Source organism: Bos javanicus, chromosome 25, assembly GCF_032452875.1.
Source record: "Bos javanicus breed banteng chromosome 25, ARS-OSU_banteng_1.0, whole genome shotgun sequence".
In the NCBI taxonomy this organism is placed as follows: domain Eukaryota; kingdom Metazoa; phylum Chordata; class Mammalia; order Artiodactyla; family Bovidae; genus Bos; species Bos javanicus.
In genome coordinates, this window is record NC_083892.1 from 20,021,078 (window position 1) to 20,043,980 (window position 22,903).

The window sequence follows — 22,903 nt, forward strand, 5'->3', positions numbered from 1 at the left end:
CCACCTGCCATTTCAGGAGATGCAGATTCAATCCTTGGGTCAGGAAGATTCCCCTGGAGGAGGAAATGGCAATTTTCAGGTCACCCACTCCAGTACTCTTGCCCAGGAAATCTCATGAACAGAGGAGCCTGGTGGGCTACAGTCCATGGGATCGCAAAAGAGTCAGACATGACCTAGCAACTAAACAAGAACTTACCTGGCTGAGAATTAAAAACCTGATTGTATCAGTAATGAAAAAATGATTCAGATTTATTAAGAGGCCCAAAGATTCAGATTCCCTACATTAGACAAGATTCAGTAGGAAAATGATGGAAACAAGAGATGCAAAGAAGAAAAGGAGGAGAACCCAATAAAAGCGGAGCTCTGTGATATTTTTACTATTTTAGCTTTTGAATTTTGTCCTCTTGAGCTTCCTCATTTAAACCTCTGCAGAGCTATGGAAGAAAATGCATGGCTTCCTGTGAACATGTCATTTTGCTTTATCCTGATATTTAAGATTCCTGTGACTGTTAGAAGGAAGAAGAGTTATTTGATCATGGATTCCTGAAGCCAGGTTTCAAAAGCACTTGGCTAAAAAACTTAAGTCCTAGAATTCCAGAGTGTTAGTAAAATTCCATGGCCATGACCATTATTGTGGAGGGTGTGTCCTCCTTCAAAAAATATATCAGCCGGTTGTTTTTTACACAATTTGGAGAACTCATGAATAAAATTGCTTCCCTTAACCTAAGTCTATCCTCCAAAAATATGACTTGACCTAGCCTATGATATGCATTTTTCCTGTTTTCTCAATTAAAATATGTCATCTATACTCTTTCAGAGAGTAAGTTGAATAACTTAGATAGAAGAGTTTTTACTATTTACAAACTTTTACAAAGATTTAAGCCCTGTGGAATAGAAATAGTTCTGAAATGTTCTAAGTGTTGCCAGACTTTCTTAAGCAAAGTATATGGGATAGAATTTGCCTTTCTGCCATTAGCTCAAGGCCTTTATTATAGTTTGGTTACTGTATATACCATAATACTGAGAACTCACATTTTTTGAGTGCTACTGTGTGCCATGGACTATGCCAAGTACATCATATACATTATCTCGTGTAATCCTAACTACCATTTTCTTGTGTAATCCTGACAACTACCTTCTAGAGAAAGACCTTCCAAATGAAAAAAAAGAGGCTCAGAGGCCTTTAAAGTTGTGCCTGTTAAGATTCTGTCATGGTCTGTTTAGCAGAGGTTACCAAACAGAGTATCAGTTTTGGTTTATCGATATAGTCCCAGGTACTGTGTGTAATAATATAATGATACTCTCCCTTAATGGCAGTTTGAGAGTTTTCAAGCTGTTTGTTGCTGTGTTCAATGACCCAGAATGGGGAGCTGTTTGAATTCTTGTCTCTATGTGTTATTGTCAGATTCTAGGCTATATATACATTCTCACTTTTAATCATGTACTTGCCTATAGTATCTCCTCTTCTCCAGGCAAAAACAAGTTTGTTAAACTCTTACCTAAGTTTTTTTTTTTTTTTAAAGAGTAGATAGGTATTTGGAGGCTTCCCAGATGTCACAGTGGTAAAGAATCTGCCTGCCAATTCAGGAGACACAAGAGACATGGGTTAGATCCCTGAGAAGAAGATCCCCTGGATAAGGAAATGGCACCCCACTCCAGTATTCTTGCCTGGAGAATCCCATGGACAGGGGAGCCTGGCGAGCTATAGTCCATAGGGTCACAAAAATCAGGACTGAGCGACTGAGCACACACACATGGGTATTTTTAAGCAGCTTCATTCAGGTGTAACTCACATACCATACTTATTAGTTCATCCACTTGAAGTATACAATTCAGTGGGTTTTAGTATATTCACAGACATGTACAGTTATTACCACAGTCAGTTTTACTTTTTAAAAAAATTTTAAACTTTTTGGTGGTGCTGTGCAACTTGCAGGATTTCAGTTCCCTAACCAGAGACTGGCGGAGAAGGCGGTGGCACCCCACTCCAGTACTCTTGCCTGGAAAATCCCATGGACGGAGGGGCCTGGTGAGCTGCAGTCCATGGGGTCGCTAGGAGTCGGACACGACTGAGCGACTTCACTTTATTTTTTCACTTTGATGCATTGGAGAAGGAAATGGCACCCCACTCCAGTGTTCTTGCCTGGAGAATCCCAGGGATGAGGGAGCCTGTTGGGCTGCTGTCTATGGGGTCGCACAGAGTCGGACACGACTGAAGCGACTTAGTAACAGCAGCAGCAGCAGCAGCAGCAACCAGACTGGACCCAGATCGCAGCCGTGAAAGCCTGAAATCCTCACCACTAGGGCACCACGAAACGCCCATTGCAGTCAACTTTAGCACGTTTCATTTTTTAGAAAATAAATATGTATGAGTTGAAACAAGGTAGTTTTTTGGTTATGGTTTTTCTGAGGTGTGATTGACTCTCAGTAAATTACATGTATTTAAACTGTGTGACTTGGTACATTTTGAACTATGTCTGCACCATGAAGCTATCACCACAATCAAAGTAGTGGACATACCCACTGCTCTCCAAATTGTCTTTGTGCCTCTTTGTAATCCGTCCCTTTAATTCTATCTATTTTCTAGATTTTTATATACATGGAATAATATAATATGTACTATTGTTTGGTCTGGATTCTTCTGTCGCATTGTTGTGGTATCAATATCTCACTCCTTTTTATTGCTGAATAATATTCCATTGTATGGGTATACAACAGTTTGTTTACCTGTTCACTTTTTGATGGGCATTTGGGTTGTTTCCAGTTTTGGGCTATTATAAACAAAGCTGCTGTGAACATTCATGTCTTTGTATGGATGTATTCTTGTCTTTCTCTTGGGTAAACCCCTTGAAGCAGAATGGTTGGACTCCAGGGTTGGTGTATGTTTATGGAAGACACTGACAACCGGTTTTCCAAAGTGGTTGTACCATTTTACATTCCTCCCAATAATGTAAGGTTTTCCAATTGTTCCACATTCTCATCAGTACCATATCAGGCTATTTAGTTTTGGCCATGTTAGTAGGTGTGAAGCAGCAGTTTGTTACTGTGGTTTTGATTTGTATTTTCCGATGACTGATAATGATGTTGAGTATCTTTTAATGTGCTTACTTGCCATGCATATATCTTTTTGATAAATTATTTTTTCAAATTTTTTAAAATTGAATTGTATAATGTTGAATTGTAAGAGTACTTTATATATTCGATATATTATGTAGTCTCAGTAAAAGTGCTTTTTTAGATGTATGTTCAGCAATATTTTCTTCCAGTCTCTCTTGGCTACTAAATTTTAAGAGAAGTATAGCCAAAAGATTTCAATGATTCTTTTTCTCAAACCTTCATACTAACATATGTGTTTCTGTTGATCTCAATAAAAAACCATTATAAAATGGAAATCCAAAATTGCCTTAAATTTTATTCTTGATTTCTCAAAAAGTGACACCTATAAATTATTGGGGGCAAAAAAAGACAGCTCTTTGGAATTTGCTGTTATTTATTTGGCTGGGTCACTTTAACAACGCTGCCTGTTGGTTCTGGTAATGAAGGCTAGGCGCTGCATTTTCATTTTCTCAGAGTGTTTTCCCCATAGTTTTCTTTTAAGGAGTTGAATAAATGAAAGGAAAGAAGAATGAGGAAGTGTTCTTTCTCTGTAATAACTGTTTTAATAGGCTTGGGACTCTTCCACATCCCACTCACCTCCAAGAGGCAGAATAGTAAATGGGTTAGAAGCATGGAGACTGCCAGGGAGAAATCTGCCTCCCCTCTTATTAGCTCTGTGACCCTGGCCAAGTTATTGAAGCTATCTGTGTTTCAGTTTCCTTCTCTGTAAAAATGGAAATAAAAATAGTGCCTGAAGATTATAATGAGAATTAAATGAATTAACTTTGTAAGGCATGCAAAGTTCTTGAAACAGTTCCTGGCACAAAATAAACACTCTAGAAATGTTAACTTTTATTATTAAATCTCAGTACAGCAAATATTTATTAAATGTTCACTGTAAACACAACACTGCCTTTATCTTTGTTTTGATTTAAGCTCCTTTGGTATCTGTTTGCCAACACTTGTGCTGGGACACATTATTCATAAGCTTCTACTTAATAAACACATGGATGGAGAGCCAAAATCCTCAGTCTGTAGAAGGCTGTATTTTAGTACAAGCAAAAGTAGCTTGTTTTTTGTTGCTATATTACCCATCATTGGCTCATATATTTTTACACTGGACAGAATTAAAACAGCTACCAATTATTAAGTACTTTGTATGATGAGAGAGACAGAGACAGAGGGGGAGTGCCAGAGGGAGGAAATGCTTCCTAGGTAAAGTAAGCTGGTAAAGTGGCAGAGCTGGAATTTCAACCCAGTGTCGACTTTAAGAAAAATGCACCATATGAGAGTTGCAAGTTAATTTATTTGGGGCAATATGAGGACTGCTGCCCGGGAGACAACAACTCAGGTAGCTCTCTGAGAAACTGCTCCAAAGAGGTAGAGGACAGTATGTATGTGAGTTTGGTAAAAGGGGAGTACATGCAATCAAGCATGTTTATTATTTAGAAAGTTTCTGCTGGTCACAAAAAACAGTCATCACCGTGAAGGATTTTAGTGCTCTTCTAGGTATGAGGAGATACAAGAATTTGACTCATAAAGTCAGCTCCTGAGAATGTCCATCTACTGAAGACTTGTCCTGCCAGTTTCCTGGGAGCACAGAGTGCCTCATTTCTGCTCTCCACTCTAAACATTTCGGGGGGTGTTGGAGGTCAGCAGCTTCCACAGAACCTGATTTAATCCTTTTAGAGGCAGATGGTAGCACCCATTGCAAGTGCCCGTTTGTGGTTGACACTAGGGAATCTGGTTTCAAAATCTTGCACTTTCCACTTTGTCGCATGTTTCTTAGAGTATTACTCTCATATCTTATGTAGTAGTTTATGGGTTGGAGACTGAGAACAAGAAGCTTCATTTCAAAATGTGGAACTGGGTAAATTTACAGTGTTATTATTATATATAGGAATATAAGGGGACTTGGTCTGTTTTACATACTTTATCTTATAGAACTCTGAGAAATGGCATGGATCCTCTCAATCACCATTTTACTATCCAGAAAAAAAGCGCTCTTGTTTCTTGAAAGTAGAGAAGTAAACCAAAAAATCAGTCAGAGGGGGAAACCCTTATGTTTGTTAAACAATATTGTTATTATACTTACATCATTAAAAATTCTCTTCTAATTGTATGTACATTTAGTTAGTGAAAATGATCCAGAGCTAAACAATGTGCTTTTTTATTGAAAACAAAGAGTATCTTCTAATCTTTGTTAATGTACATATGTACATTTAGCACTAACTTTTTGGTCTAGAGCAATAAACTTTTTCATTGCTAGCAAGAAATGCAGGAAAAAATGTGATTGAACTCTCAACATGAAAGATGAATATAAGATTAGATAGGAAACACAAACAGAAGAAATGTCAATACCATCATAAACTATTGTTAATTTCTGGTGCTTGATTTTAGGATAAAAAAGTACATTTCAGATATATCTGGAATTCTTACTAAGAAGAATAGTAAAATGTTTATTTTACTATTCACTACTGTGTACGAGGTGAATTCTGGGCTTTAATCCCAAATTTTAAAATCTGAATATATTTTGGATTTGAGTTGGCCTTTTCACATTACAATAATGCAATGCTCGTTATTTCAGTGATGGTTCTTTCATAGTTGGTTTTAGTTAAACCTCCTCTTGTTAGTGTGAAAATAAAAATGTATGAAACTACTTCCCACTTTGTCCATTTTATAGGAAATAATAGCTGTTTTTTTTGCAGCATATTAGTCAACTTTTATGGGTGTAAATGGATAATAACACTTCTAACCATGATAGGTAGTATTAGTTGTGTGTTTCAGCTGATATTATGATACAGAAGCAAATTTATTTTTTTCTGAGAATGTTTGCTTTGTTGTCAGGAAGAGTAAACCTATTTCACTGGATTCCATCTTAACGTTATGCCCATCTGTTTCCATTTCAGTGCCTTGTACTTATCAGCCAGTCCTGGCTGAGGAAGTTTGGTTACTATAAAATTATCTTATTTTCATTCTACCTAGAAGGAACAGCCTCCATTGTCATGTTGCTTCTTGGACAGCAGTACTATTACTTTTTAGCTCTGTATCTCACCGTTATCATGTAAGTAAATGCCAGTGTCAATCCCAAAATTACCGTAGATCTTGCCATTTCCTTTTAAGCAGTGAAACATCTTTGATCTGAAATGTGTTTAGTATTCATTTCTAGGCAGTCATTACACTTTTCTGTCTTCTTATTTTGGGGGTGATTTTTTGTTTAATGTGGAGTCTTTTTTTTTTTTTCTTTTTTAACCAAACATAGTCTTTGTTGAATTTGTTACAATATTGCTTCTGTTTTATGTTTTGGGTTTTTTTGGCCAGGAAGTATATGGGAACCTTAGCTCCCTGATCAGGGATTGAACCCACACCTCCTGCCCTGGAAGGTGAAGACTTAACCACCGCGCTACCAGGGAAGCCCACCTTTCTGTTTTAATTTTTGCAGAGATTTCTAATGCCAAGTTTTGTAGTAAAGTTAAGTTCCTCTTTCTAACCTGTTAAAGTGCATCCTTTAGTAAATCCTGCTGCCAAATAAAGATCTTATCCCCAAAAGATGGTCTTTGCCATCTTGGGAAATGGCTCTACCATCTATCTAGTTGCCCAGGTCGGAGACTGAGAAGTTGTCTTTGCCATCCCTTTCTTGTCTCCTACATCTAATAAGCTACCAATTATTAGTAGTTTTAGCTCCTTAATGTCCTGAATCCATCCCTTCTGTGTTCCCATTGCCATTCCTTTAGCTCAGGTCTTCGTCATCTCTTACCTGGATTTCCATATAACTTCCTACATGGTCCCCTTGTCTCTAGTCCCCAGTTGCTTCTAGAAGAGCGTGTCATTCCTTTGCTTAACAATCTTTTAAGTGGCTTCTCTCTGCTTTCAGGATATAATGCAAAATGATAACATATGAGGTCCTTTGTTATACTGGCCCTGTTTACCTTGACATCTTCATTTCTTGTTACTCCTCCGCTTACAACGAACTCCTGCCCTAGAGAAACACTTTGCAGTGCCAGGTTCAAACACTTCCATGTCTAACATGCAGCATTCTATGCCTGAAAAGCTTTCACCATTCTTACCTGGCTCTCTCCTACTGTTCCTTTAGGCTGCAGCTCAGGGATGTGCTTTCTGGAAAGCCTTCCACAATTTGCTCACCTGGATTAGGTGTCCCTCCTGCTGCTGCTGCTGCTAAGTCACTTCAGTCATGTCTGACTCTGTGTGACCCCATAGACGGCAGCCCACCAGGCTCCCCGTCCCTGGGATTCTCCAGGCAAGGACACTGGAGTGGGTTGCCATTTCCTTCTCCAATGCATGAAAGTGAAAAGTGAAAGTGAAGTCGCTCAGTTGTGTCCAACCGTCAGCAACCCCATGGACTGCAGCCTACCAGGCTCCTCCGTCCATGGGATTTTCCAGGCAGGAGTACTGGAGTGGGGAGGTGTCCCTCCTACATGACCCCGATGCCCCATGCTTATCTCTGCTGTAGCATTGATCCTTCTGTCTGTGACTGTCTTTGGCCCCCACTGGACTGAGCTTTATTACGAATAAAGTCTAGTTTCTTATTACTGTGGCCCCATCATCTACTACAGTTCCTGCAAATAGTTGGTCCTTAGTTGGTGAATGAACTAATAAATTTAACTCCAGGTCCCTATTGGAACAATTTGAGAAAATTTTCATGAAGACTTAACTGCATTTTGAGTAAATCAGAAGTGGCAAATATAGTAATTTACTCAAAGTATTGATCTCTGTAAAACCTGAGATCCAACCAGTCCATTCTGAAGGAGATCAGCCCTGGGATGTCTTTGGAAGGAATGATGCTAAAACTGAAACTCCAGTACTTTGGCCACCTCATGGGAAGAGTTGACTCAATGGAAAAGACCCTGATGCTGGGAGGGATTGGGGGCAGGAGGAGAAGGGGACAACAGAGGATGAGATGGCTGGATGGCATCACTGACTCAATGGACGTGAGTCTGAGTGAACTCTGGGAGTTGGTGAGGGACAGGGAGGCCTGGTGTGCTGCAATTCATGGGGTTGCAAAGAGTCGGACACGACTGAGCGACTGATCTGATCTGATCTGATAGATAACTATTCTGTAAATCTACAGTGGTAGCTCTGGTTATGTCATATTTAAAAGACATTTTTGTAGTGATTTTTAGAATGAAAATGTTTGTTTGCTTTTTTTTTTTTTACTTCAACCATTCCCCCATTTTCTTTCTTCTGTCATAATTAAAATGTTTTATGTCCCTTAGTAGTTCTTAATTTTCCTCTTTATACCAAAAGATTTCTGTATTGGGTGTGATGTTGAACTAGAAGATTTTCTAAATGCTTCTCCAGTTAAAATATATTGGAATTTATATATGCTGCTGCTGCTGCTGCTAAGTCACTTCAGTCGTGTCTGACTCTGTGTGACCCCAGAGACGGCAGCCCACCAGGCTCCCCCATCCCTGGGATTCTCCAGGCAAGAACACTGGAGTGGGTTGCCATTTCCTTCTCCAATGCATGAAAGTGAAAAGTGAAAGTAAAGTCGCTCAGTCATGTCTGACTCTTAGCGACCCCATGGACTGCAGCCCACCAGGCTCCTCCGTCCATGGGATTTTCCAGGCAAGAGTACTGGAGTGGGGTGCCATTGCCTTCTCCGGAATTTATATATATAAATATATTTATATTTATTTATTTATTTGGGGCTGTGCTGAGTCTTTGTTGCTTCGCAGGCTTTTCTCTAGTTCCAGCAAGCGGGGGCTACTCTTACCTGCTGTACATGGGCCTCTCATTGCGGTGGTTTCTCCTGTTGCAGGGCACAGGCTCTAGGGCTCTCAGGCTCCAGTAGTTGCAGTGCGGGGACTCAGTCGTTGTGGCTCCCGGGCTCTAGAGTACAGGTTCAATAGTTGTGGTGCACAGGCTTGGCCACTCTGTGTGGCATGTGGGATCTTCCCAGACCAGGGATTGAACCCTGGTCTCCTGCATTGGCAGGAGGATTCTTTATCACTGAGCCACCAGGGAAGCTCTGGAATTTATGTTATTAAATACTACATATGCAATATTTTAGTTAGCTCATTGTTTTTTTGCATGGGACAAAGATTGTGCAAAAGAAATAAAAGAAGATAATATACTTTTCCTTAGCTTATGATAAACAATTAGCAAAAAAAAAAAAAACAATTAGCAAACATAAGCAGTAGATTTTACAGTTAAACTGAGAAAAAGTCTAAAATATCTCCTGTACTTAACTTCTGTTATCAAAGATAATTTTTTAAATTATATATTAATGTGAATGTGAGAAAGTGGATTCTCACTTCTTGTTTTATTGCACAGTTTACAAAATATTTATTCTGTTTAAAATATACACCAAAACTCCATGTCATTATTACCATACTCATGAAGCTAAAGTTCATATTTATTAAGGCAGTGATCAACTATAGGGAAAAAAGGGGGGGAAAGGAGGGGAAAAAGGAACAATAAGGAGAAAAGTAATGAATTTCCGTGGCATGTTTTGTTCTTTAGAACCTATCCATAATTTAAGCAGATTTAATGAACAGGTAGTCAACTGAGAATGAGTAAAAAGCATAGTAAAATTTTCAAAATGTATTTATTTTTAAAAGAGAATTATATATTCATAGATACATTCTGGGAGGATAGAAGTGTGTACCTAATATATTTTTATTTTTATAGCATATTATTTCACTTTTCCTTTTCTGCAAACCAAATGTCAATTTTGTCGTTTTATTTTTAAACAAATTTGTGTCTCCTAGTTATAGAATTTTCATATGTGTACTTTAAAATTGTTTCTAGGGTGATTGTGCAAGCTTCTTTTTGCTTATTTAACTTGCCACTGGCTGACATGGTCGATGCAGACTTACTGAAGTTCAATCGGCAGTAAGTATATTTTTCAAATATTAGCTATACAGATATCACAGGGAGGGAGAACATATTAGTATCTCTGTATCTCAGTTATATTGCCACACAAATCACGTAACTGAGAGAGGGTCATAAGAAGCAGCACTGGAAATCAGAGAGCAGAACATAATAAGATATTCATAATTGTTCACCCCAGGCAACTTTTCCCTGTTTTTGAAAGGACATGGTAATTTTTCATCCCAAAGCTTCATACGGCTGGTGCTACAAGGTTAAATCTCAGAAACCAAAGTGAAATCTCAGATAGCTTTATTTTATAATATAGAAAGTCCCCTACATACGAACCTTCAGGTTGTGAACTTTCAAAGATGTGCATGTATTCCATCAACTTCAGGCTAAGTGAAATTTCAGCTTGCCCTCCTACTGCTGACAATCCTTCAGCTCTACCTTGTCTCATCTCTTCTCCCTTCTCCAGTTAGTAACTCTTCTTGTCTGTTCACTCAATGCCAGCTGTTGTACTTTAAGGTAATGTACTATAAGATTAAAAATGCTTTCTTTATGTTTTGTGTTTGTTTTTTTATGTATTATTTGTGTGAAAGGTATTATAAACGATTATAGTACAGTATTATATAACCAACTGTGTTAGTTGGGTACCTAGGTTTGTTGGACTTACGAATGCATTCTTGGAACACAGTTCATTCATACGTAGGGGACTTACTGTACTGCACTGGATTATCAGGCAAAGTGACCTTTACTCTGTAGCATCACAAGAATTGAAATTGAAAATCAAGGTCCATCTTATCCTTTTTTTACTTGAAAAAGTGTAAGCTGATGATGAGAGGTTTTGTTCTTTGGTATGGTTATTATAAACGCTTTAGATCAGCCATAAAATTCACTTGATTGGCACATATTTTCTGATATGTGCTCTATTTTATGGAATAGAGAGGAATGTATTATTTTAAGACCAGCACAGTCTTTATTAGCTTTGTAGAAACTGCATGGCCTTTTTTTTTGTTCCGTTTAGTTCAGTCGCCCAGTCGTGTCCAACTCTTTGAGACCCCATGAACCGCAGCACGCCAGGCCTCCCTGTCCATCACCAACTCCCAAGTTTACCCAAACTCATGTCCATCGAGTCGGTGATGCCATCTAACCATCTCATCCTCTGTTGTACCCTTCTCCTCCTGCCTTCAATCTTTCCCAACATCAGGGTCTTTTCAAATGAGTCAGCTCTTCGCATCAGGTGGCCAAAATATTGGAGTGTCAGCTTCAACATCAGTCCTTCCAATGAACACCCAGGACTGATTTCCTTAGGATGAACTGGTTGGATCTTCTTGCAGTCCAAGGGACTCTCAAGAATGTTCTCCAACACCACAGTTCAAAAGCATCAATTCTTCAGTGCTCAGCTTTCTTTACAGTCCAACCCTCACATCCATACATGACTACTGGAAAAACCATAGACTAGATGGACCTTTGTTGACAAAGTAATGTCTCTTAATGTAACTTAAATTGAAGGAAGCTTTGCCAACCCAACTTGGTGATTTCTTCTTTAAATAATTTCTTCCATGTTTCAGAGTTTGTTGCTAAGTCATATTTGGAGTGATGAGCAAGAAGGTGAGCTCCTTATGCTTCAGAACTATGTCCCTGATGCCTAGAAAAATGACAGATTTAAATCAGTTTAAAAAAAATAAATTAACAGGAAGAAATGTCAGTAAACATCTTTTAACACTCAAATCCTTTTTGAATGAAACTGGGTACTAACGAATAAAATGCCTCAAACAGTTGGAAAGGGAAGGGCACCAATATTTACCAAATGCCAGTGTGTACAAGCACTGTATGGCTTTTGCTCATTCAAGTTTCATACCAGCTGTGTGTGGTGGACATTATTGACTCAAAAAATATTTATTGATTGCCTCCTGTATGTCAGGCCCTGTGGTCAATGCTAAGGATACAATACAGCAGGTTTTGTAGTAGCAAATCCCTTTTAAAAACATACTCTCCTATGCACATGCTGGATGCTTCTGACTGAATGGCTATTCTTGAAGAGACATATGCTTTTCTGCTCCCATAAGTTGTATCCTTACTAAGAGTCAGTACTTTTTGTTTCAAATTGGTTAATGTCAGATGCAATTGTTATTATAATTCCATTTGTGCTGTGCTAAGTTGCTTCAGTCGTGTCCAGATCTTTGTGACCCTATGGACTGGAGCCTGCCAGGCTCCTCTGTCCATGGAATTTTCCAGGCAAGAATACTGGAGTGGGTTGCCATTTCCTCCTCCAGGGGACCTTCCCAACCCAGGGATCGAACCCAGGTCTCTTATGTCTCCTGCATTGGCAGTCAGATTCTTTACCACTAGCTCCACCTGGAAAGCCCTATAATTACATGTAGTTACATTTATATTTTATAAACTTAGGAAATATATGTATGAAATTAAGCACTTCTATGAAAACTAAGTTAAATGCTTTAGAACAACTTGATAAAGTATAAAAAAATTACTATCAAACCTGATGTCTTGAGAACTTTAAATGTTTAGGGAAATAGAAAAATCTAAAAGTATTCTGTATTCAGAATGCCTTGTAAACAACTGTAGGTTCTCTCTATAATTGATGGTAGAAACCATAGATCCTGTTGTACGGATAGTGTATGTGCCAAAAAGATAGCACAGCACTTTCATCCGTGGACCTGTACTCAAAAAAAAAAAAAAAAAAAGATAAGAGAATGAATATAGTTAAGTTGAAATAGAATGGTCAATGTCTCATCTTCTGAAAATGATTTCTTTTTGCTTCAGTCAACTGTTGTCCTGATCACGTCAGATAAGAACTTAGAGAGCCAAAGCAGGTATAACCCTTGCCCTTGTGACTCTGATGGTCTAGTGGAGGCAGTTATCTACATCAGTCATCTACTGACGACAGTTATCTTCTTATATTATCACGAAATCATAATTATCCTCATTTTTACAAAGCTAAAACTCTTGAGGCGTTAACTTTCCCAGGGTAATGTAAGCACAGATTGAAGAACTAGGGATGAAACTCAAGGTCTTATGGTCAGATCCATCTTCTTCCAGTTCTCTGGCCTCATCTTTTCTCTTTCCTTTTCTTTTTTCTTCCCTTTCTTCACCTCCCCCGTTTCTTCTCTCCTTCTTCCTTAGTTGCAAGTTTTCCATCATTGGTTGAAACATGGACAAAATTTCCGTTTATTCAGGCAATGCCCTTGATTTATTTTATATGATGTAACTTAATTATCACAAAATGATATGGCAGGATTCTCACTGAGAATGTATTAAAGTAATCCTTTAGAAAATTTGAGGAGGAAGACTTCGGTGTGAATCCCAGGTCTATTAGTTGCTAGCTGCGTGTCTGTGCAGAACCTAGTCTGTCCCCCAGCCCTACAACAGAAGTGATGATACCTTCCTCACAAGATTGTGGGGCTTCTGTGAAATAATACATGTTGTTGCTGGAAGTATTGTGGGTTCAGTTGCAGACCAGTGCAATAAAGCAAATATGGCACTAAGGCAAGTGACAAATTTCTTGCTTTTCCAATGCATATAAAAGTTATGTTTATACCATATGGTAGTTTTTTAAGTATGCAATAGCATTGTGTCTAAAAATGTACATACCTTAATCTAGAAATTCTTTCTTGCTAAAAAATGAAATGTCCAAACTACAGTAGTAACATCAGAGATCATTGATTACAGATCACTGTAACAAATAGAATAATAATGACAACGTTTGATATATGGCAAGAATTACCAAAATGTGACTCAGAGGCAGAAAGTGAGAAAATTCTGTTGGAAAAACAGGCTTGTTCAATGCAGGTTTATGACAACTGTGCATTATCAGATGATGGTCAGCATTTTATAGATTGTTTCTATTATTGTCTATTTAGGCTCAAAGAGGACTTAATAGTCTGAAAGGTCCTTGATACTTGTATACATATACATACATAGTGTATATACACTTACATATATACATCCATGTAGTTTGTGTGTGATGTAGACTTATGCTACTTCTTTCTGTTCCAGGTCACCCCTTTCCTCCATGGTCTTTGGCATCAATGCTTTATTTACCAAACCTGCTCAGTCTTTAGCTCCCATGGTGATACTCTCAAGGCTAAACCAGTTTGGATACGGAAACCCAAACAAAAGGTAGAGTAAAAAAACACTTTGGAATAATGTAATAGAAATATGAATGCAAACTCAACCTTTTACATTGATGACTGGGTGAGATCTCAGACTTTGGACAGTATAAGTCATTAACTTACAGGTTGTGAGTAAATTATAATAAAAAATATTAATGTCAAACAAACTTCAGTAGGGATACCTTTGAAGTGAAGTAAAGTGAAAGTTGCTCAGTTGCGTCTGACTCTTTGGGACCCCATGGACTGTATAGTCTATGGAATTCTCCAGGCCAGAATACTGGAGTGGGTAGCCTTTCCCTTCTCCAGGAGATCTTCCCAACCCAGGGATTGAACCTAGGTCTCCCGCATTGCAGGCAGATTCTTTACTAGCTGAGCCACAAGGGAAGCCCAAGAATACTGGAGTGGGTAGCCTATTCTTTCTCCAGCGGATCTTCCTGACCCAGGAATCAAAACAGGGTCTCCTGCACTGCAGGCGGATTCTTTACCAACTGAACTATCAGGGAAGCCTTTAAGGGTATTCTTTAAATTATGTATGCTACAAATGTCAACATAATTCACACTAAACTACATACGGATTGCTTTTCTATGTCATTCACTCATTTATCATTCCATTCCACAAATGTTTCTGAGGGCCTGCTGTTATCTGCCAGGTTCAAAGGTGCTGGGGATACAAGATAAATAAGGAGTCTCCATGGAGCCCCACAGCTTGCAAAACACTGTCTAAGGCCCCACCAGCCTTTGGTGATAACAGGACACTGTGGCAATGCAGTGAAGAGGTTCCTACCTACTTCTATCTGCCTAAAGTCAGGGAGCCCTTTGCAAAAGAAAGGTTTCTTGAGCTGAATTTTGGAGGTTGGGTGGATTTTATCTTCTGAACCCAGAGGAATGTCATTCCAGGCAGAGAAAACAGCGTGGCAAGTGTTTGGAAGCATGAGAGAATGCTCACGAAGGTATTCATGTATTCAGTTGACAAACATGGTCCAGAGCCTGCTACATCCTAGGCTCCGTGATAAGGCAGTGAACAGCAGGGAACAAAACAACAGAAGCCTCTGCCCTCCCAGAGCTTATGTTCTAGCGTGAGGAAGGCAGACAAGAAATTAGCTAAGCAAAATACATAGTGTGTTAGTTGGTGAGAAGTCCTCTGGTGAAAAATAAAACAAGAAGAACAGGAAGGCTTGGGGAAAGCTGCATTTTTACATAAGGTGATGGGGAAGTCTCACTGCCAAGTAGGTGACATTTGAATAAAGACCTGAAGGAAGGTGGGAGGGAAGCGGGGTGCTCTCCAGTAGGAGTGTTCCCGGCAGAAAGAACAGTGAGTGCAGAAGCGCTGAAGTGCAGCAGGCCTGGCACTCGGCCTGATGAGGAGGCTCCCTGTGTGGCTGGAGCAGAGTGAGCAGGTGGAGACCAAATCCGCTGGTCTTTGCAGCCCTTCCTTATTGCTCTGGTTTCACTACGAGGTAAATGGTGATGGTGAGGTAGTGGAGGATTTATTCATTTGTTTATCTGACATTTTTTAGAGCAGTTTTTTTAAAAAGGATTCTTTATTATTATTGGGCTTCCCTGATGGCTCTGAGGGTAAAGCGTCTGCCCACAATGCGGGAGACCCGGGTTTGATCCCTGGGTTGGGAAAATCCCCTGGAGAAGGAAATGCCAACCCACTCCAGTATTCTTGCCTGGAGAATCCCATGGATGGAGGAACCTGGTAGGCTACAGTCCATGGATAAAAAGAGTTGGTCATGACTGAGTGACTTCACTTTTCACTTTGATTATTATTATTGGCTGCGCTGGGTCTTCTTTGCTTTTGTTTGGTCTTTCTCTAGTTGCAGTGAGCGTGGGCTACTATTCCTTGTAGTACACAGGCTTCTCATTGTGGTGGCTTCTCTGGCTGTGGAGCACAGGCTCTAGGCTGCTCCGGCTTCTGCCATTGCCATATGTGGGCTCTGCTGCTGCTGCTAAGTCACTTCAGTCGTGTCCGACTCTGTGTGACTCCACAGACGGGAGCCCACCAGGCTCCCCCGTCCCTGGGATTCTCCAAGCAAGAACACTGGAGTGGGTTGCCATTGCCTAGACCTCATCAGCTTCAGTAGTTATGGCTCACAGGCTCTAGAGCATTGGTTTAGCAGTTGTGGAGCACAGGCTCAGTTGCTCTTTGGCATGTGGAATCTTCCCGGACTAGGAATCGATTCCGAGTCCCCTGCATTGGCAGGCAGATTCTTATACTCTGCACCACCATGGAAGTCCTAGAGCAGTTTTAGGGTCACAGCAACATTAGGCAGAAAGTACACAGAGTTCCTATAAATTCTCTGCCCTCCGACACAAACAGCTTCCTCCACTATCAGCATCCCCAACCGGAGGGGTACATAATCCACGAGCCTACATCCTTATCACCAAGGTCCATAGTTTACATTAGAGTTTGTGCTTGGTGTTACATACTCTATGGATTTTGACAAATAACTCATAGAATAATGACATATGGACAGTGACATGTATCTACCATTACAGTATTATACAGAATAGTTTTACTGCCCTAAAAATCCTCTGTGATCTGTATATCCATCCCTCCTTGCCCCCAACACTGATAGCCACTGATCTTTTTACTGTCTCCATAGTTTTGCCTTTTCCAGAATGTCATACAGTTGGGATCATACTTTTCCTATTGGCTTCTTTCACTTAGTAGTACACATCTAAGATCCCTCCATTTCTTTTCATGGTTTGATAGCTGATTGAACCTGGGTCTCCTGTATTGCAGGCAGATGTTTTACTGCCCGAGCCACCAGGGAAGCCCTAATTTCTTTTTCGCACTGAATAAATATCCCACTGTGTAGATGTACCCTAGTTTGTTTATTCATTCACCTACTGAAAGACATGTTAGTTGTTCCCAGGTTTTGGCAATTGTAAAGAAAGCAGCTATAAACATCATGCGCAGGTTTTTGTGTGGACACAAGTTTTCAACTCCTTTGGGTCAAGACCAAGGAACACAATTGCTAGGTAATATTATAAACATATGTTTCATTTTCTAAGAAACTGCCAACCTGTTTTCCAAAGTGACTATACCATTTTAATTTCTCACTGGCAAGGAACCGGGAGTTCTTGTTTCTCCACATCCTTATCAACATTTGGTATTGACAGTGTTCTGGATTTTGGCCATCCCAATAGGCGTATAGTGGTATCTCATTTTAATCTGCAATTCGCTAATGACACATTATCTGGAACATCTTTTCACATAGTTATTTGCCAACTGTATGTCTTTGGTGAGGTATCTGTTCGGGTATTTGGCCCATATTTAAATCAGGTTGTTAGTTTTCTTATTGCTGAGTTTTAAGATCTCTTTGTACGTTTTGGGTATCAATCCTTTGTTTGATATGCCTTTTGCAAATATTTTCTCCCATGTATGACTTGTCTTCCCATTCTCTTGACAGTGTCTTTGGCAAAACAGAAGTTTTTAATTTTAATGAAGTCTAGCCTATCAATGACTCTTTCATGTACTATGCTTTTCATGATGTATCTAAAAAGTCATTGCCACATAGATTTTCTATTCTTCAAGGAATTTAAATAGTTTTGCATTTTACGTTTAGCCCTGTGATCTGTTCTGAGTTAATTTTTGTAAAAGGTAAAAGATCTACCTCTAGGTTAATTTTTGGCATGTAGATGTCTAATATCATTTGTTGAACCTGTTCCTCATTTTATTTGCTCCTTTGTCAAAGATCAGTTGATTGTATTTATGTGGGACTATTTCTGGCCTCTCCACTCTACTCCACTGATCTGATTATCTACTCTTCTGTCAATATCACAGTATATTTTTTCTCTTCCAGTTTTACTGAAATATAATTGACATACAGCTGAATAAGTTTAAGGTGCAAAGCCTGATTTGTCTTACATACAACAGGAAATGACTGTCACAAGTTTCATGAATATCCATCATCTCATATATTGATAGACATAACAGTGTCTTATTACTGTAGATTTATAATAAGTCATGATGTCAAGTAATACCAATCCATTGACTTTATTCCTTTTCAGTACTGCATTGGCTATTTTTCATCTTTCTCATATAAAACTTATGATCAGTTTGTTGATACCCACAAAATAATCTTCTGGAATTTTGTTACAGCTTGTGTTGAACCTATAGATCAAGTTAGGAAGAACTAACATCTTGACAGCACTGAGTTTTCCCTATCCACGAACATGGAATATCTGTTTATTTAGTTTATCTTTGATTTCTTTCATATTTTGTTAGATTTATATCTAAGTATTTCATTTTGGGGGGTGCTAATGTAAATGGTATAGTACTTTTAGTTTTAAGTTCCATTGCTGGTATGAAAGTGAAAAGTGAAAATGTTAGCCACTCAGTAGAGTCTGACTCTTTGTGACTCCATGAACTGTAGTCCACCAGGATCCTCTGTCTATGGAATTCTCGAGGCAAGAATACTGGAGTGGGTTGCCATTTCCTTCTCCAGGGGATCTTCCCAACTGAGGGTTTGAACCCAGGTCTCCTGCATTGCAGGCAGATTCTTTACCCTCTGAACCACCAGGGAACCAGGAAAGCAATTGATTTTTGTATGTTAACCTTTTAACCTGCAACCTTGCTATAAATGCTTGTTTGTTTCAGAGATTGCTTTTTTTGTTTTGAGTTGTTGGTTCTTTTGGATTTTCTACAGACAGGAATTGATTTTTTTAAAGTTTTCCTTATACCCCTCATATCTCTATTACAAATATTTTCAAATATACAAAAAGGTTGAAAAAGTTGTACAGTGAAAACATATACTCACCACCTAAATTCAACTATATCTTACTATATCGATTTTGGCACATACAGATAAAAGTATCCATCCTTTTACCTATATATATCAGGTCATTTTGTTTTTCTTCAGAACTTTTAAAAAAATTTATTTATTTTTTAATTGAGGATAATTGCTTCACAGAATTTTGTTTTCTGTTAAACCTAAACATGAATCAGCCATAGGTATACATATATCCCCTCCCTTTTGAACTTACTCCCTATCTCCCTCCCCTGTTTTTCTTCATAACTTTTTATTATGAAAAATTTTAAACACAAATTGAAATAAAAATATTGAGAAAATCCAGGCACCCACTCCTTAGATTCAACAGTTTTGAACTGTGCCCTATCAGCTTTATCTGTGTTTATGTGTATATAATATGTATTTCTGGAGAAAGGCATGGCAACCCACTCCAGTATTCTTGCCTGGAGAATCCAATAGACAGAGGAGCCTGGCAGGTTATAGTCCATAGGGTTGCACAGAGTCAGACATAACTAAAGCGATATAGCAAGTATATATGCATAACATGTATTTGGTTAAGTTGCAAATGGAGTAGCATGTCATATACCTTATAGCTTATGTACATCTTATAGTTTAGCTTACATGTCCTAAAAATAAAAGCATCTTGCTTGAAGAGTTTTGAGCACCGTAATGACCTGATTGGACTTACCGTTTAATAGCATCCTTCTGGCTGCTGTGAGAAATAGGTGAATGAGAGGAGTGAGACATGGGAAACCTGAAGTTTAATAACACATGATATATTATTGTGCTTGATGGCAGCTGGAGGGAGGTGAGACTGGAAAGGTCGGGGGCTGAGGCTGCTTTTACAGTCTCTCAGTCATATTCATCAGCGTGTCCCAAATGTGATGACTTTTAAACTTCTGTTATGTGAGTACTCTATATACTATTATTTACTTAACATTTTTCTTTAAATTTATTTTAAATCATAAACTTAAAAATCATAAGCAAAAGTATACATGATATATATGTAAAACTGAATCATTTTGCTATATACCTGAAACTAACACAACATTGTAAGTCAACTATACTTGAATAAAAATTAAATTAAATTACTTAAAAAGTATACATGGAATCATTTATTTGGTGGGTTTCATTTTCTTAACAAATTTAAGTACTTAAAATAAAAAGAACTATTGTGTATCATCTGCAAATTATCACATATACTACCAGGAGTACAGACACCGTACTTTGGGAAAGACTACTGGAGGTAAAGGAAGTCATTGAAGACTTTTAAACCTGGGCAAGACATAATCTGAATTTTGTTTTAAAGTATTCTATAAAGGACTGGAGGGGGGAGGGAATTAAACCCTAGTTACTGGTCACCAATTATAGAAAAAGTGCTCAGGATACAAAGATAAATAGGTTGCTGCCACTAAGGAGCCTACAGTCTAGTAAAGGTGATAGATTATAAGGACAGGCAATTTCAGAACAGAGTGGTAGGCGCCATAATTAGAAGTACATACAACATATAACAGTGGCTAAAATGTGGGTGTGATAGACACTGCTTCAGAAACCAAGTCCGGGAAAGCTGTACACAGGAAAAGATGCTTCAGTCATTTCAGAGGAGACAGTAATACTATAATGAAGACATTAATACTATAAATGAAGACTGGAAGTAACCAGGGAAGAGAATGAATATTGCAAAGCATGGACATGTGAAATGATGGGGCATTCATTCAACAAATATTTACTGAACTTACCTGTATACCAGCTCCTGTGCTGAGCCCAAAGAACATAGAGACGAGATGCAGACCCTTCTCTGAGTAAGCTCACAGTTAATGATAGTGAAAATCATAATGCTATGTGTTAGGTGTTATCGATATAAGTAAGTGTGGGATGCTGTGGAAGAACACATTATCTGAGCACATATTTCAGACTGGGTAGCAAGGAAATGATCTCAGATGAACTGTGAAAATGTAGCAGGAGTCTGTGCAAGTACAGAGAGGCCACGTGACATGCTTGGAGGAACTGCACATAGTTCAGCAGAGTTTGAGAAGTGTGGATTTGCTCCTTAAAGGAATGAACTATTATTGTTGTTAAACCAAGGGGTAATAATGTTATACTTGCCTTTGAATACATCACCCTGGAGATGTAGAGAATGGTTTGAAGTGAGGTTAGCCAAATCTTAGAGAAAGAATAATTTGAAGGCCAGAGTTGGTTTTATATGAGAAATGCTGATGAAGGCCTGGGTTAAAGCACTTTCATGTGGAAGGTGAGGAGAAGCCCGACCCAAGAGAGATTAGGGCATCAGAATCAACAGAATTTAGTAATCCTTGGATTTGGAGGCATGACTGATAATTGGGGAACTGTGTGTTAAGCAATGAGTGGCGTATATGAAAGAATTGTATGTGGACTGTTCTGGAACACATTTTTTGGTAGAACTTGAAGAAACTCTCAGTCTTAGCTTCTCCATCTAGCAAGTGAATGTTTTCTACCTCCAATAGGGAAGCTGCTTGAAATCCCAGTAGCCTTAAAAGCCTCAAACCATGTTGCAGAAGAAAACCATGGTGACTATTAATAAAAGGGGAGAGGAACAGACTCTGGGGTAGAAAGGACTCAAAGCTCATTTGCTGGTGGATGTGAGAGCAATGGAGAGAAAAAGAGTGCACTTACTTGGTGCTCCTCCAAATCTTCTTTGAGAAACACAAGCTCTAAAGCAATGGTTCTCAAGCACGTTGCACACTGGAATCGCTTGGAGTCTGAAAAAGTCCTGATACCCAGGTGACACCTTTGACTAGTGAAATTGGACTCTCTGGGGGTGAGATCTGGGCATCAGTACTTCTAAAAGCTCCCTCGCTTGTTCTAGTGTGCAGCCGATGTGGAGGACCTACAGACTGACTTCCTTGAAAACAGAGGCCCTGGAGACTAATTTTTGTTGACTCAGGCATAGATATGTTGACAACCAGACACGCTGGCAGGCTAGTCTTGTGATATCATAAGCATTTTTTAGAGTTATCAACTTGTTCAGGGCACTCAAGTATCATTTATCTTTGATAATTTGACGTTTGGCATCTCGTGGCCTCACATAGTTATTGCCAACCTGAAAGGGTCCGACTGAAGTCCAGAGGCAACTGTATACTTAGCAGGATATGGGCTGATGATCAGAGAGTGCTATGAGAGTCACCAGTGTGACAAAGTTAGCAAAAATGTCTATTTGAAGTAAATTTCCTCCTTGCAAGTCAGTTTTCTGATTAATATTTTACTATTACAGTATACAGAGCTATTTGGTTCAGGGATATTATTCTCTCCAACTGTGAATTTTGAAAGATGGTCTGTGACTCTTTGTTATAGTTAGAGAAATGTTTGTTCTGCAGGGGGTAGATTGTTTTTCTAAGTTTAGTAAATCTATGCAGTAGCCTGTAAATGTAATGGTTCAACTTGTTGTTATTGGAAATTCATAAGAGAGGTACTTAGGCAAGAAAAGCAACATGTATTCTCTTCTAATTATAGGGGATAAGGTATTTCATGTAGTAATATTAGAACTTGATTGCCTGATTAGTTTATACATGCAGTTTCTATTTAAAAATTGCAAGAAAGTCCACACTTTTCATACAAAATAAACAACAGTGAAATTCTAGTGTATTATAGAAAAAGGACTACTCTGTCCATTTGGTCAATTAATTATGCTTGCATGCTTTTATTAGCAAACATTTGCGGGGTACCTACTGGATGTTAGCACTGAGCTGGAAGGGATAAAGGAGTTGTACGACATGCTGCCTTTTCTCCTTTTAGTAGTTCACGTGGTGTTAGTGGGGGAGGCAGACCGGAAAGTCCAGGGCAATGAGCCAAGTCCAAGGTTAAGAGGCGCACACCTTGCAGGAGGAGCACAGACTTGGCCCTCGGGGGCTCAGCCCTGGGCTGACTCCATGTGGTAGCACTGTCTTTTAGCCCTGGCCAAATTCCTGCCGCTTGCTGCATATTCTGCAATAGAAACATACATTTTCCCAATGGTCAAAGTCTGTCAATTTCCTTGCTGAATTACAGTGTCATCTGTAAACACTTTACAGGAATTGTAAATAAGATCCTTCACATACCCAAATA

General features: G+C 39.0%; 1 protein-coding gene across 6 annotated transcripts in view; it reads left to right on the forward strand.

The window, feature by feature from the left end:
- Positions 1 to 22,903, forward strand: part of LOC133238373 (transmembrane protein 180-like) — a 42,187-nt gene that overhangs the window by 9,063 nt on the left and 10,221 nt on the right. For all 6 annotated transcript variants that reach the window (XM_061401400.1, XM_061401396.1, XM_061401399.1 and 3 more), the window contains 3 exons: positions 6,006 to 6,160; positions 9,868 to 9,951; positions 13,948 to 14,070. In XM_061401400.1, the coding sequence (XP_061257384.1) occupies positions 6,006 to 6,160; positions 9,868 to 9,951; positions 13,948 to 14,070 (362 nt within the window). The remainder of the gene's footprint in view (positions 1 to 6,005; positions 6,161 to 9,867; positions 9,952 to 13,947; positions 14,071 to 22,903) is intronic.